General features: G+C 41.9%; 1 protein-coding gene across 1 annotated transcript in view; it reads right to left on the reverse strand.

Moving 5' to 3' along the window:
* Positions 1–10,964, reverse strand: part of igsf3 (immunoglobulin superfamily, member 3) — a 67,334-nt gene extending 56,370 nt beyond the window's left edge. The window contains exon 1 of the mRNA XM_029458606.1: positions 9,982–10,964. Within this exon, the coding sequence (XP_029314466.1) occupies positions 9,982–10,021 (40 nt within the window). The 5' untranslated portion in view covers positions 10,022–10,964. The remainder of the gene's footprint in view (positions 1–9,981) is intronic.
* Positions 10,965–17,533: the final 6,569 nt, after the last annotated feature.

Raw genomic sequence — 17,533 nt, forward strand, 5'->3', positions numbered from 1 at the left:
ACCCATCCCACAGATCTGAAATCTTGTGAAGATTCTCAGTCTGCGAGGTAGCGAAGAGCAAAGGAAAGATCGCATGGTGAGAAGAGAGGGAAAAAGAGGAACAAGTAAAGGAAGCTAAAGAGAAAACGACAGCTGCCTCCAGGGTGCTGAACACTACTGAAATGAACAGAGCTAAGCGATAATACAAGCGTACCACTGACTTGTGATGTGATGCACATACATGTGTGACAGAAAGAACTATATGCTGGAGAAAGATGAATACCTTAAGAGTGTTTCCCTCTCAACGCTTCTAAGCACTGGTTAACCATTCTCCAAAATCACTCAGCGTTTTTCTCCCTCTAGGCCCCCAAAAGCATTTGACCCTGTTAACATCATTACCAAAGAGAGCACGAGTATGAAGGAGACAGAGAGATTTCAAGATGAGGGAAAAGAGGAGGGAGAAACATGAAAGCAGTCGAAAGAAGAAACATTTTCATGCGCGGGAAACGTCAACATTTATAGAGGATATGGTGCAATAAGAATCATGCCTAAAAATCGTGCAACAAAATGAACCTGTACGCTTCCGTGTATTGAACCCTGCGAGATTAGAATGGCCTTTTCTGTCATTTCCTATCATCTTCGTCTACATTTGACATGTGCCTGTGCTGAAGCAGTGCACAAAAAGTGAATATTTGGCTGCTCACTCATTGCACACGGCATGTCATCCTAATGTAAAGCATGTAATGCAGTGAAGAGAATCCCCACTCTTTCTTCCTCACAGCTTCCTCAGATTCTCTTTGATAGATGGGCTCATGGCAGAATCAAATATTACAATGCAGGCCTCATTCTCTCCTTCTTTTTCCACTCCTTCCTGCTGTGATAATCATCGTCGGCGTCAGAATGTAGAAATCAGTTTTGCGAGGTTTGTCGTTAACAAACTCTGACCCTTTTGCCAGCTTCAAACAAAACCCATCTTCACTGCGGTGTTATTAACTGGGGAGTTTTAAAGAAAAGACGAGTGGCACTGCATGTTTTCTTCTGTGCGTGTGAAAGCTAAATCATTTCCAGTGTTCAAGGCAGGAAAAGAAATAAACATCCTAGCGGCTGGAAGCCTGTCAGCTGGGCAACAGGTGTGGCGCTCTGTGTTTGAGTGTCAAACATGGAGAAATACAGCGAGAAAGAGAGACTACGAGTTCTAACTTCCATTAGAGGGCCGGTTAGCAGCCAGGCCGCTCTAACAGCTGACAAACAGTTACATCAACTGCCCATTACATCCACGCATCAGAGCAGAACAAGAGAGTGCAGGAGTGTTCAGAGAGTGGGAAGATGAAGTGGATGTACTGTCACTGTTTTATATCTGTATGCCTCAAGTACAGAGAGCCAGGTGATGTCAGTGATATATATACGATTACAAGATGAGAACAGTTATATGAAGGGAAAGAAATCACTAAGGGAGTTTGTGTAAGCCAGCAGTGTTGCCATTATACTTTTCACAGTCATGGAAAGCAGGTAACAAAGCCGGAGGGCAAAGAGAGAACCAAACATAAAATGCAGACGTATATATGTATGGTAAATTAATGTACTGCACATGTATGCTACCTCCAAGACAGCCACGATCTCTAGCTGGAGCGTAAAGAGTTTGTATGCAAATGCTTCATCTTGCATAGTTCTTTTCTCTCCCCGTCTTTCGGAACTGGGACAGAAGTGTTTTTACATTGTTCAGTATTTTGGGAAATACTGTTATTCTCTTTCTTGCCGAAAGTTAGATGAGAAGACTGATCCCACTCTCGTGTGTGTGCGCTTTATGTGCTGGACTATTTCTTGGCTGCGAGCGACAACTTTCTGAAGTCTCTGCTGTTTGCCTGGCAACCTCGCAGCGGCAAAACATGAGGCATGAATGTTTTTGCTTTCAAGTCCCATGCCATTTAGGGAGTCGAGTCCATGTTAACGTGCCATTTTTTTCTGATTCAGATCAACGTCTACAGCTCTTAACTGGGACTCCTGCTTTGTCACACCTGGGTCATGCTGTCCGCTGCTTTCACTATGCTAACCAGTCCTAATTGATGGCCCCCCCTGGGCTACAAAAGTCATGACCTCACCTGCGCTGTTGCTCATAACAGCTGGTGAGACCAGGATAGAAGCAGCAGGGGTTTCTTAAGGCTGAATCATACACCCGTGTTAATGTGTTACTGTACACTGCAAGTGTCTGTTGCCATTACACTATGAATATAAGTAGGAGCAGGGGCGATGCTTGCTTAGCAGGATTGGGATTTTTCCATGTGGGCTGATTCATACATTCTCCCATCTATTTCCGGTGCTGGAAGTATTAGTGGATAGTGTCAACAACAAGGAGCAGATAATAATCCATCCTTCTCTGTTGAACAGCTGCCTCTTCATCCTCCCTCCTACACCCTCAGCTGCGTCGCCTTCCTTTTTGACCACGATGTAAAACAGCTCTCAAGTTCTATCGTTTCATCCCCGACCGATCATTTGAAACAGATAATCAGCATGCAGATCCTCTGAACCCTTTAAATAACATTTTCAAACAATTTACAATATAAGTGACGCCAGACTAACTGTATTCCTTCTCATCCGGTCACGCTGCGGTTTATTCTATATGCTGCTTTTATCGCTCTCTGGCTCTCAACGTGAAGGTGAGGGAACGCAAACAAGATTACTTGAGTAGCACAACAGAGTCACACACACACACACACACACACACACACAAGCTGTGTCACTAATTCATCAATCAAAAGAAAGCTTGCTATACTATACATGAATACCAGAATTGTACTCAACCCCGCAGTTACAATTAAACAATCAATCAACAGCTGCACATAAAGAAAATCAAGTACTACATACAGGAAGTATATTTCCATTGTTTGGTGACGACTGCTCATGTCAATTTGCTTTTGAATTCTACCACATAGGTCGCTGAATATAAGGAGTGAATTGAAGGCACTTTACAAAAAGGAGAAATTCTCACTAACATTTGGAGAATATCAAGTCATGAAGAAGATATCAAAAACAATTACGTATGTAATAATGTCAAATATATAGCTCGCATACCGTCTTTTCAAATCTACAATTCTGCGGGTCATCGAGAGCTCGTAACAGATGGCTACAATTGGTAGATGTGATGAACAGAAGATGTGGCGGGACTGTCTGTGTGAGACACATGGAAGTGTTTAGGTTAGTAGTTAAATGTGCCAATCATTCTTTCATAACGAACAACACCATGATCCCACCTGCTGTTCATTTCGTTTATGATAGTGTCGGAGACAAAGGAGTCAAGACTGGACAGAGGCAAGTTGTCACAGCGGTTCATTCATATCCACACACACACACACACACACACACACACACACACACACACACACACACACACACACAGTGCTTTAAGTGCCTCAATCTACTCCCTTCGCCAAATCCATTAACTCTATAAGGACACCTGCTACCCTACTAACCTCATCTCCCCAACCCCCAGTGCTATCCAACCTCAACACACACACACACACACACACACACACACACACACACACACACACACACACACACACACACACACACACACACACACACACACTGTGGTCTCAAATCTACTTCAAACTAAACTTTCACACGGACACAGATTATGTAAAAAATATATATAAAAAGCAGAGTCGACTGAATGTTGGTGTTAATTGTTATAAAAAGAATGTGAGTCTATATAAAACTCTGTTATCTTTGGTCATTATCCATCTTATGCTTGTGCACAATTAAGCATGACAGCTGTATCTACTTTATGTACAGTGGTAAGGTTTTGTGTGACTGGCAGCTTGCTATCAGTTCCCACGTTTGTGCATTAAGCTGCAGACTGGAAAGGAAACTAATTAACTATTAATTAGTCTACTTCAAACAGACTTTTTCTGCCATTGTCAGTCATTTTGCCTTTCAGGGAGTAAAAACATGCGCTTGTAAATTCATGCATTTATGCATAAGCAATTAGACACAAACACACACATGCATCTCTTAGGTCTTAGGTGTTAAGCGGAAAAGAAGCACATTACCACAACAAAATGGTAAAGTAAGTGATGTGTTTTTAATGATTGCACAAGAGGAATTCAAAAAAATCAAAAAAGGAGGTGGGGGGGGGGGGCGTGCATGTAGACATTTATTCATGTGCACACACACACACCTTTGGACGTGCACAACGAGCAGCGCGTGTGCCACTGAATATGGATCAGCGGTGTGCAGATGGGGAGCGGTCACCATAGTTACACCGCCTGGTGGGTATCCCACCAGCGTGGGATCTGGTCTGGTGAATGATATAAGCATGGAGCAGGGGAGTGTGGCTACACCGCAGGACAGCAGCTCAGAGTGCTGTGGGTGCTTGCGAGTGTATGCGTGTGTGTGTGTAGGAGTAAAGTGGAATTATCTCGCCGGTCGTCATCATCACTCCCAGCACAGAACAGCAGAGGGGGGGGGGGGAGGAGCAGACAAAATCCCAAGGGGAAGGAGGCTGGGTTGGTCTTTTAACTGGGCAAAGAAGGTGCCTGTAAACTAGTCCAAGGTAGATGTGACCGTTAAACAGATTCTTCCTCTGACACTGTAAGGACGGTATCTGGTTTGGATCACACCTTGAGGGTAGTTTCTAATTAGTGCTCTTTGAAGAGGAGGTGGGCTGGGCATGGTATTGTTTAGAAAAGAGTGGGGGAGGGAGGTCATGGTCTATTCACTGGAGGAGGTGGAGGAGGAGGAGGAGGAGGAGGAGGAGGAGGAGGCAGCCAGAGTATCGTTTGAGTGAGGCGAGGCAGTGTTACATGCAAATCAGCCCAAAAGAACACAAATAGTTTACAAACTGAATAGCTAAAGGGCTGTTGTCGGGTTGTTATCACAAAACAAGAGATACGATCTCAGGCGTGACCAAGTGTGCAGGATGAGCCACGCGATCCCGGCAGACTGTTGGACAGTGCTGACAGGAAACCAGACGTGCTACTGCCGATTCAAAAATCAAGACACAAAGCAGACACTGCCTCTGCTCAGACTCCGGGTCCAGCAGCTTTCCTGATTCACTGTGGCAGGCAGGAAGTCTCCCTCGAGAACTTTGCTTCACTTCACACAGTCACTCATCTTCCTATGTGGATTTGAGAGAGATCTGGGTCATGGGGGAGGATCATCATTAAAAAAAAACAAGACACTGCATGAGAAGACTAGCGGTGATTATTCACAACCAACTTCTAAGATTCTGATTTATTGCTCTGCTAGCAATAAAGTCATTTCAATCTCAAAGTTTCCTTGATCTCTCATGAAAGCTCTATTGGAGGAGAGGTTATTTTCTATCCTTCACACTAACTTTTCACCTTTGAGAGGAAAGAGATAGGAGGAAACCTGATAACAGAGGACAGTGGGGTTGGAGTAAAACCGCAGTGGTAGTTAGGTGTGAGTTTCTGTAGCCGACTGTGAAGTATGTATGACAAGGCAATTACTTGTGCTTTGAGTAGTAGACACTAGTAACAAGTATTTGGCCTTGCCTTTGGGTGTACCTGATGCAACAAATTGTACAAGCAGAAGCACACACCCCTCATCCAGTTCTATTGATCCATTACTAATAGGACACATCAGTCCTGACACTGACCTACAAAGGGCCTGCGTTTTCATTACTCATCACTTTAATGAATACGTACTGAAACTTACCACACAGTTGGTGGATGATAGTCAAGCTGACAGCCGCGTTTCTACTTCTCTATTGTTTGTTTTCTATCAGTTGAGTCAACAATGTTATGATATGAAAAAAACAATAGGACAAAAGGCTTCTTGTCATGGGTGTACACAAGTATGCGGGTCTCGTAGTGCTTATAATGCAAACGAGCGCGCGTGCAACTACAGAATGTAACAGGCACAGGATATAACACCACAATCAGACAGCTGCATAAGCCTGGATCTCCCCTAAGGGAAGTATGTTCTCTGTTTTTAGGTTGTATCAACAGACAAAAGACAATGAGTGACAAAACTCGGGACGATCACACGCACACAAGCCAAACTTTTCCGTAGCATATACATATATAGCACATCATCAGCTATACAGCCAGACAGGGAGTCATTGCACTATGCCTCAGAGTCTAGACGCCACTCTGTGTTTTGTCAGCTGAGAGTTACAAACACATGGAAAGCATTCCCAGTGTGGCAACAGCTGACTCAAGATGCACAGCAAGAAGACACATTGGCTTGACCTCACACAAGCTAAAAATCCCTGTCATTTTGGGGTGGGAGCCTCCAGCTGTCATTCTTATTTGGGACAGAGGAGAGGCTGGGGTGTGGCAATGTAAACTTTGAATCCCAAGCAAGTTTGAAATCCCTTCGAGTTGACCTCAACTTTCTCATGACCATACAGAGTTATGACACATGAATCCAATGTGCTCTTAGTCAGCCTCTAAGTAGTTAAATGCTGTTACTTTATATTTGTGCAAACTTCCTAAACTTAACTTAAAAATCATATTAAAAAAAACTAGATGGGAATAAGGGAAGTTGTCACGTCCATGGCCCAGATTTACTTAGCTGTTAATAGACTTCCTTCACATAAACGCATGCAGACATTTCAATGAGAATGTCTGAAATAGAAAATGAGTCTTCAATCTTTAACCACATTTAAGTGTGTGAATTGTCAGCAGCACTACACGGACAATCAAATCTTTACTCATGTGGCTATAAGTGCTGCATTTCTTCAACGGCACAAGCGTTTTGGAAGAAAAAAAAGGCACACTAGTTATGCCTAAAAAAGGAAATGAACTCTCAAGTACCTTCATGTTGTTTGATTGGGAATTATAGACTCAAAAGTTTGATGGTGTTACTTCAGATACTTAAAACTTGTCAATCAATAGCACTGTAATGAGCCAGGATAACAGGCTATGGTTACAAAGCTCTTTTCTCACTTGAAACCACTGATCAAAAATATCTTTAATAATGTCACTCTAAGATAAGGATGACTGAATGCACAGGGAGACAGAACAGAAATAAGAGAAGGGAGAAACAAGGGACTTTGCATGTATACTTTATATTACTGCTGAATTTCCTACATTTGAATGTATTGTTCTTACTTGTGGGAGGACTGGTTTCACTGGTTTTCATGCATTTCTGTACGGAGACTTGATTTGTGTATTCCATCAAGTCTGCAGTGTATCGTTTCATTCCAGCTTCACTGAATTCCCATTATGGTTACGTGGTAATGCATTTTAACTACATATCGATTTTAAAAGTCTGCAAAATGGAAACTAATGGATGGAAGGGAAAATAAAGTCAAAAACTGAATTGCTACGGTGGCGTTTAGAGAAATACAAGATGAATTATGACATGAAGATGCAGCAGTCAGCATGATTCTGTGTAGTATATTGGTTACGTTATATTCCTTCCTACTGAATAAAAGGCCACACCCACTGCCACACCCCACTTTTAGCCAACCCGCATGAATTATTCATCACATTTTTCCTATCCTCACGACCAACCATCTGACAAAGGTTTTCGCGAATGCATTTATAACGAGTTCAGATATTGTGTGAACGGAGGTGAAAACAGCACCTGTTCCTCAGAGTTGGCAGAGATAATCGAGACGTATATAAAACATGACATCTTGACAAATCGAGAATAACTGCAGGTGGCAGAATGTGCATCTTGTCAGACATGAGCTTTAAAATTTTCATCTGTACAAAGCTGCTCTGAGACCAGCTTATAAACCGGACCCGTGGCAGCTCATCTGAATCCGGGCACCTGGCTGCTCTCCTGTCAGCACAGTAAATGGAACCCGCTCAGGCATTTCACAGTTAAACCAGCCAGCCTCGCACATATTACATTTCAATTTAGTTATATAAACTGGGACGGCTTGGGTACTTTAGGTTGGCACCCCGTTTCAAACACACCCTTACAAAAACAGAAGCAAACACCCCGCCCCCCCGCCAAAAGAAAGCACACCGTGTTACACCACACAAAGCGCAAGACATCTTTCTCATTCTCTGCAGGGGGGGAAGGAAGACATCCAGTTTCTAAAGCTAATAAACATTTGTTCCTTCAGGCAACTCTTTTTTATATGCTTTATATCATATACCCCAGTGCCACAAATAGGCATGCACTCACACCTGGTTGCAAACTCAGCAGCAGATATAACCCCAATATAAGATTTGCCTGCCAAAAATGTGGCACCTTTGGGTTTAAAAATGACTGATACAGCTGTCATCCACCTGTATTTTATTCTTCTTTTCAAACAAATGCATGTGCTCGCTAACACAAGAGGCAAAACCAGACAGAAGACAGACACAAGCACATCTCATTTAACACGGATGCTTGTACATGCATCCTAGGAGAGGGATAAACGATTGCTATGGCAATAAATACATACATATGTATACACTAGCACCAATGTTGCTTTTTTTTGGAGCATAGTTGTATCCTTACATGAGACACTAACCCTGTGTCTGCTCTCTAGTCAGATCATCTTTTTGCCATTGGGATTTGGTGTTGGTGTTATGTTGATGGCAGATGGTGGCATGTTTCTGTATGTGTTACAGCCATCACAAGGTCCCAGAGTCTAATATGGCGTCTTCATACATCTTGTTTTGTCTGAGCAACAGTCCAGCCCCAAGGATAGGCAGTGTACTATCATGAGACTTGATTTGAGAAGCTATAGAGCCCAAAAAAAGAGGCATTTTTTTCTTTCCAAAACGACTCAATTATCAAAATTGTTGCCAATTTATTTCTGTCAGTCAACAAATTTATCAGCTATGTGGGGGTTTCTTTGCAGCATATCAAATATAGGAGAATTGCCAGCCTAATATTACCACTAATGCTGGCAACATGTCATAACAGCATTAGAAAGTATCCTGAATCCTCTTGTGATTTGTGCCAGTGATCCACACACACTCCACAAACAACTCTATCCTGACACATGAAGTGTTCTTCCCCACCTCAAACTGTATCCCGTTTAACCATATGACTCATGGTTATTATGCAATATGAAAACCCTCCGTTAACCAGCCTACACTGTAGATTAGATTAGTATTGTTACTGTGCGTCGTCTTCTCTACTGTACACGGAACAATACATCTCACGTTTTCATTGGGGAAAAGTGATTTGCAGCCCCCAAACCCAGTGAGAGTGACTTCTGATGTGCTGAAAGGGAACGTGTGGCAAGGCGCAGACTGGTAATCCTCTTGGCCAAGTGGGGGCCTCCAGCGGGCTGACTTCCACTCCCACTCCCGCCCCCCCTCCTCTGTCCTCCGGCAGCACTGACAGGCCTCCCCATCCAGGAACAGAAAAGCCATCTGGTGTTTGTTTGGGACAGTTCACAGGCAGGATGTACTGTGTGTAAGAGTGTGTCAGCAATCATGCCTGCATGAGTGTGTGTACGAGTGTGTGCATCGGCTGTAGGCTACATGCTTGGACTTGCATTTGTCTGTGATATACAACAAATTGCAGGTAAGTCACAAATGTGTGAGAACTGAACACAAAGTGGTTTTCACCCTTTAGGGATGACTTACTGTACAACAAAGCTGGAACTTAGTGTCCTCACATCCACTGGATAAATATATAGCCTGGGGTGTTGGTGATGTGTGATCCAGGTGTGTCTATGATGCGTGTTGTTATATACCTACACTGTATGTAAGCTATGTGTGTGTATTTATACATGTGTGTGTGGGTTAACTACAGGTTAATAACAGGTTGTCTGTAAAGACCAGACCATGAACACAGGAGGTCAGACAGTATAGGGTTAATCTATGACTGAAAGTCCAAATATCACATTAACCTAGTTAAGCGCACGAACACATACACACACAGCTGGTCACAGGCATCTGTCATTATTGCAGTGATTATCGATGTAACCTACTTCCACCTGACTCATGATGATGACTAGTAGGTTAGTTGCTTTCCCAGCTGAGGTGTAACATGTGTCATACAGGTGCAGCCTCTTTGATCTAACGGAGAGTGGAAATTCACAGCACAGATGAAGACTGAAAGATTCTTTATATGACTTACCAAGCAGCGCACAGGCAAGAAGGAGCGCACCGGTTGCCATTGTGTGTTGCCCCGCAGATACACTTGAATATTCCCTTCAGATGAGGAGGGGGGTGTCTGGTCGGGTTTGACAGTGTGGTTAACCGCTGGTCCTGAATCAGAAATAAGATCTCCGAATCCCGGGTGAGAAAAGCGGCCGGGTCTTCTTGAAAGTCAAATCCACACAGGCGGTTTGCCCAGTGTCCGACTCACCTCTTCTGCGTCCTCCTAATTTAAAAACGGGGATGGGGGGGGAAAGCCTCGGATGTCGCTTCCCCTCGATTTCACCCTCACCTATCTTGCTTTTATCGCTGACGACTTGAGCGTATGCCAGGCGCCTGGTGCGACCCAACCCACTCCCCGTTTACTACGCATCCGAGACTGCGGAGGCGAGTCACACGCGCAGCCTCCTCGGAAATAAAAGACAAAAGTCCAGCGTGACTTGCGCGTATTTGGAAAACCTGATTACAGACAGGAGGCTGAATGTATACAAGGGGATCTGAGAGAGTGCTGCTGGTGTAGAGTCAGACTGTAATAAGTCCTCGCTATGATTTTCCTCCCCTTTCGCTGATAGGAGAGCAAATCTCAGCCCAAGCAGGCACTGGCTTTCTCCACGGCAAATCCCGGAGACTATAATCAATCTCCCACTATCGCTCCGCAGAAAGCCCAATGGGCGGGCGCTCTAGATGAAGCAGACAAGGCTTTGTGCTCTGACACAATACATCAGATTAATCAATGCATACTTTAACTCCAAACACTGGGTTCCTAATTGTACTATCAATACACCTGAGCCTGCGTGTCCTAATTCAAAGCATTAAAATGCTCAAAAAAAATGTCTACGAAAAAAAACTGCTTTACTCATGAGTTCAAACACTAATTACAATCTGTCTAACAAATGCTGTGATCTGGTCCCAGGCAGAAACAGTCCATAGCGGTTCTTCTTCCAAGGTCATTTTCCTGCTTCCTGCTTGGAAAATCACTTTTGTTTGCCTGGCAGTTTGAAAACTTAGCAGCGTGCTGTCTGCCCCCACCCCCCTATCAAAGACCACGCCCCGGCCGTGTGGGACACCGTCGACTGTGGGAGAAGCATAGTGGGGAGAAGCCACATTTGCATTTCTGAATTTAAATTCTAGGCCATGGCGTGGATGGGTTGAATAGGTTAAGCGAAGTGAAGGATAATTAAGCCTCTATAGATACTAATATTCTCAGCTTTTTATTTTGCAGGGTAAAGTTTAACCAGCATTTGACATGAATCATCATGGCACTAAAATCACATTATACTGTACATTAAAGTGCATAACGATAGGGTCTTTCAAATGAAACATAGATACATTAATTTTCTAAGACTACATTATTCATTTTATGGTGTTTACTTGTCTTATGCTGATCACAAAAGTCACCTTCTCACGCATAATTGACCCAGCACTGATAGTCTGATATTTTATATCACACACACACCCCTATTTTCCCCTACCCCACGCTGCCATACACACAACCGGCAATCAACATAATAGGGTGACACTTTACTGCTTGGGAATATCTGCACAAACAATTTTTTCCCCCAACACATTATAGTTCACCTTTCAGAGATTGCAAGTTAGAAATTCCATCCCTCTTTGATTCAGATCATAAGCTAAACCAACCATTACTTTGACATATGCCGGTTTATTGATTTGCATGACACTGTACTGCATTATTAGCGTGATCTCAAAATAGACCGGGTGAATGGGAGTTTGCTTGGAAACAGAAAGTAGCACAATAAGATAATACTGCTTTGTTGGGAAGCTGTAAAAGTAAGAGTGTTGCTTTCTGGAAAGGACAGAAATATAGAATCCAACCCAGAGCTTCCTTCTTTGTAATACATAAATAAATGAGCAGGCCTTTGCATGCACATACAAAAAAGTAATTGCAATGGACCCATCTGGTATTCTCTTTATCCACTGTGAATTGTAAGTTCCGAACACTGCCTGAATGCAACATGAATAACATTTTTTGGAAGCAGTATAATGACTTTTTTCCCATTGTTGTGCTCATGGATTTTAGCTTGGATAAAACCTCCCGAACAACCGGTTAAATGGATCTGACCCTGAGACACTAAGAAAGATGTTTACACAATACGATACGCTATCAAACTGTAACCTTATATCGAAATAACGGAAATAAAGATCTTTTCATCCCTCCTTCTGTCTTAAACTGTGTCATATTAACAGAAAAGAGAGACCGCTTTTAGCATGTTAGAGAAAACAAAGGCTTTAGCAGACATTGCTGCCAACAAAAACTAAGCCAGAATGGTATTAGACGCTCGTATGAAGCATGTGGGCTATTGGTTCAGCTTCTCCAAAGGTCTATCCAGGTCCAACGCTGCTGAATTAATACAGAGCTGGCTAGGTAGGCCATGTGCATTACACCTGGTCTACATATTGCTGCACCTAAATTTAGCTCAGTTCTCTATAGACTCCTTATTGCCTGGACGAGTGATGTCACAATTTGCACAGGCAAGCAGCTAAAAGGCATCTGCAACGTTATTTGAGCCCAGTATCACGTTAGCACTGAAGATGAGATCACCTTTGACCCCACACGTCCGTTTTCCTATTCACAAGGTTGTTTGCGTGGAGAAAGGCTTTAGAGGAATGTTTGCAAGTATAGTGGGTGCTGAGGATCACAATAGGTCTCCATGGAAACAGAGGAGTCTGCACTGTGTGCACTTCATAACAGGGTCCGTCAAAAGTGTTGATAGCTAAAGCCTTTTTTTAACCAGCAGTACCTTTTATAATTGTTCTGGACTGTTTTAGGGTTAGGGCCCGCTTCATTTATAAAAACATTTTTTATTTATTTTATCTTAATATTTCAGTACCCTTACAGCACTGTCTGTCGAGCTGATGTCAGCAAGGTTAAAAAGGAAATGTTAAGGAGAAAGAGAGATTTTGTTCACTTATTTCATCATACACACATTTTCACAGTACGTCCCAAAAGTACATTCATTATTTATTTGATTTCTCTGTGCATTTTTCTCATGTCTCACATGTCAGATTTACACAGAGGAGTATGTGGAGGCAATTCACAGACAAGCACACAGACATACGTATTCAAAAGAGTCCATTATTAACCTGCCCACACAGATGTCAGTGTCACTTGAAATTACACATGAAATGTACATGTGAAGACATATGTACCACCCAAACATGGAATCACATGGAACCCACTTGATGTTGATGAATCCCAGCTGTAAGCTCGGCTGCACAGAGGACACAATGAGCTGTTACACGAATCATCTCTGAAACAAATGAGAAATTTATAAATAAGTAAACAAAAGCTCTTTGTTCTGATGGAGTCAAAAAGCAGTAGAAAGAGAACTTTTGAAATTCCCCTCTGGTAATATTTATTCTAATAGACTTCCCGAAGACAAGTGAGAGAGCAAGGCAGAAAGGGTTGGGTAAATAGTCCAGATGGGTAAAGATAAGAAGAGAACATATGCAGTGAAACTTCTCATTGTCAAACAAAGGTTATGTTGCAATATGTGATTCATCTGAATTAAACATCAGTACAAGTGGGGTTATAAGGTCAAAGTGATTAGGCATTGCTTATGGGGAGAACAGCTTTTGTGCAATCCATCAACAAGTATGGACACATTCACAATCCTAACATTTCTCCTATTCCATATACATGTGGCGGGTATGTTTCTGCTCAGAGGCCATGAGTGCATGAGGAGTGTATAGTCACAGGTACCCACCTGACATATTCTATACACTGTAGGTTTTGACAGTCAGCAGACTGACAGACAGCAGGCAGAAGGCAACTCTCCAGCTGGGACCAACCAGATTCAAGAGTGCCTCTTCTATCTAGGATTTAATGTGAGCTGAGTCACAGTCAAAATAATACACTCCAATTTCTCACGCCACACTTCACATCGGCTTGGAAGATTAAACACTGCATTGTCAGATAACCTTTGATTACAGCTGAGGCTGGTGCAGTCAGAGATGTAATTTTGCCTTCATGTTATAAACCAAGTGTCACAAGATGTATTTTCTTTAAAGCTAAAAATCAGTTATCCAAACTTACAGTCGTGCACACCACACTTATGCTGTACACATTTAAAGCCGAAGTTGCGGAGCTTTCTTTTGCATTGCATTAGCCTACCAGGAGCACAAATCGCTACATTTTGCAACAGATTAATTATTCATCATTTGGGCTCTTAATGTAGAGTATTAATATGAAATGACCTTTTTCTTTTGCCTTCTGTCGGTCAGTGTCTCCTTCCATCCATCACATATGATAGCTTCTTTTGATTTCTTTGTCATTTCTGTGCTACATGCTACTTAGAACTTTTCTTTTCTGTGTGTCACAATGTATGTTCCTTTTTTTGTAAGTTCCCACATGTGTTTGCACTGGAATCTTTTATTATTCATTGTATAAGAGTTGCTTTGCAGTAAACCCCTGGTTCACATGTATGTGAGCATGGGCAAAGGATTTCAATGACAAACTGTTTTTGCAGTAATTACTACCCTCCAGTGAAAGCGCCTACTTTTTTCAATCTACCTTTGTAGAGGGTTGTAACAACATTAATTTATGTTTAGGTAAATCTCCTTAGTTTACTGCACAGCTGACACAGCAACAAGGACAGAGCACCACATGTAATTTTTGTAATCATGAGCTGACACTTGGGTGCAAGAAATATCCTATATTTATTTCATTGTAAATTATTACTCTGAATACTGAACGTGACAATTAAAGGCTTTTGAATGAAGCGAACAAGCGTGTGAACATCTGAGCAACAATAAATCCTTTCACCCAGCCTGGGTAGGCTTAGGTATTATCACACTGTGTTACTTCAGTTGTTAATATACAGAGGGTGTTAGCAGCAGGGCCACCAGGCCACACTGAATAACAGAAAGTCAGATACAATTATAACTTGTTTTTGGCAGCGGTGTGGATAAAATCCTCCGGTGTCATGAAGAAGGACAGCTGTATGCACTTGTTCTTTCGTTGCATGAGGCAGAACTAATTATCTTGGATCTTCATTAAAAATAATTTTAGTGAGGTTCACGCATTTGTGTTGCATTAATCTCCCTTCTTCTCTCCTTCTGTCTGTCTTTTGTCTCTCATTCTCCTCGTGATTATGTGGGTGTTGCCAAACGTGCAAGCACAGCTGAATGTCATACATTATTCATTTGTCATGTACTGGACAAAGTGACACACAAAAACACATGCACGCACACACACACACACACACACACACGCTGTATTCTCAGGGAATAGCTCATGACAACAAGGGCATCAAGGTGAGCTTAAACACACTGTGAACATTGTTCAACTTTACGCCCCAAAACACAAACCACATTACACAACACGCACACATTTCATCATCATCCCTCGCAGGTACAGGCATGTCCTTTTTTTTTGCTGTTGGGTAACAACAACAAAGCAGATGCTATCTATCAACTCCAGGCTGAAAAACATCATTTTCTTTTCATGGTCACACTTACTGGAGCTTTTTCTTTGTGTATGCAGAATAAGGACACTAATTCTCACCACAAACCCTTGTAAAACTGACATGACGCACCGCCGGAAGAGGAAGTATGTCGGCAAAAAAGGCTTTTGGGGCCACAGTCAATACACTACCAAGTTACTGATTCACAGTATTATTCTACGTGGTAATTTGATTCATCTTACTATAATAGATACATGCAAGTATTAATCACATATATCCTTTTCTTTGACATTGTTTAACTACATATTAATAATAATCTGAACTGACATTACTGTGGTTGTACTGGTTCATTTTCTTGAGGTGGCAGTGAAGTCTGGAGAAATAACAGGGTAGTTGGGACTTTAATGTAGTGGATTTCAACCAGAAGATCTCAGGTCTATTCCCAGACACATGTCTCTTACTCCCCTCTCAGACCAACACAACACAACCACACAACATTTATTATATAACCTGGATTCACAACCCTGCTCCTGACAAATGTTGAACACAGGTCTGACACTTCTTGATGTTGTATGCAAGGTATTAAACAATAATTATTGGATCACTTTAACCTCAAAGGTAGATTTTGGTAACAACTTCCAGTCCTCTAAACCATTCTGTTTGCTGCTCTCTTTAACATTAGTGTAAGAAGAATTCACAAGTAAATCTAAATTAATTAGATACAGTATATGAAAATAAAAATCCTATCATCATACTTCTGTGATTTAGCAGTGATGTCGCTTGTATTGAACAACAGTGGCTATTAGACTGCTAATCCATGAGTAGCAATCTAATTAGTAAGTGGGTCAAACTCGTGTCGGATATGATGTTTGTGTGTGAAAGTGATATAGAGTGAGAACAAATGGGTTTCATCTGACAGCAGGGACAATAGAACACTGTCTCATAATCAGTGACTGGGTCTTATTCAGGAAGTCGGTATTTTTTCTCTCCACTTAATTATTACTTGATAAGTGTCACGTGGAAGATGCAGCCTATCCAACATTCAGTGGGGTGCAAGGCATGGAAACATCCTGTGCAAATCTCCAGTCCATCACAAGGCTGTACAACTCCTCTCGGTGATGGCAGGGGGATTCAAACCAAAAACCAAAAACAGTGCTCAATGTTGCAGTGTATTTTTGTATTTATAACAGCCTTTATTGCTTAATTTGATTTTGATTTTGATTTACTTTTTAATGGTGGGAGGGGGGGGGGGGAGATGTGTAATGTCATATGTCCTTGAAGCTACTGGATGCCTAAATGTCCCTCGGGATCAATCTATCTATCTATCTATCTATCTATCTATCTATCTATCTATCTATCTATCTATCTATCTATCTATCTATCTATCTATCTATCTATCTAATCTATCTAAGGCTAACAGACAGACAGAAAACAGTTTACAACCTTCTTTGTACTCATGGACAAGGCTGGAAATCAAACAGTGTAAATTAATTTTGGTTTAAAGAAATCATTTGAAATTTACCGTACACTTATTCACTTTCTTGTCAAGAGTTAGTTGAAAGGACTGATACTACGCTCATGTTTGTACGCCAAGTATGAGGCTACCGCCAGCAAGCAGTTGGCATTGCTTAGCATAAAGACTGGAAACTGGGGAAACAGCCATCAGCTGTGTCCAAAGGTTAACATAATCTCTGCCTACCGGCACCTCTGAAGCCGATGTAATATAATCCATATAATACTGAACTGTAAAAACAATGAGAAGTGTTAACTTTGCTGAGCTAGATGTTTCCCCCCTGCTTCCAGTATTTATGCTAAGCTGCCAGTAGCTTCAGACATTATTTTGCATACTCACGTGAAAGTGGTATGAATCTTCTCAGCTAATTCTCAGCAAGAAAGCAAATAAGCATGTTCCCTAAATGTACTCCTTTAAGGTGACAGTGCTTCACTGCATGAGGTCAAATACTATTTAGTTGCAAACATTTGCAACAAGAAATCATATAAATTAAACTCAGACCCATATTTAGGTAGGAAATTAACTTAAGTTGTATTCAAACACTACAATGCAATATATAACCTTAGTTGACAGCAAGGAGTAATGTGATTTAT

This window comes from Cottoperca gobio, chromosome 21, assembly GCF_900634415.1.
Source record: "Cottoperca gobio chromosome 21, fCotGob3.1, whole genome shotgun sequence".
Taxonomy (NCBI): domain Eukaryota; kingdom Metazoa; phylum Chordata; class Actinopteri; order Perciformes; family Bovichtidae; genus Cottoperca; species Cottoperca gobio.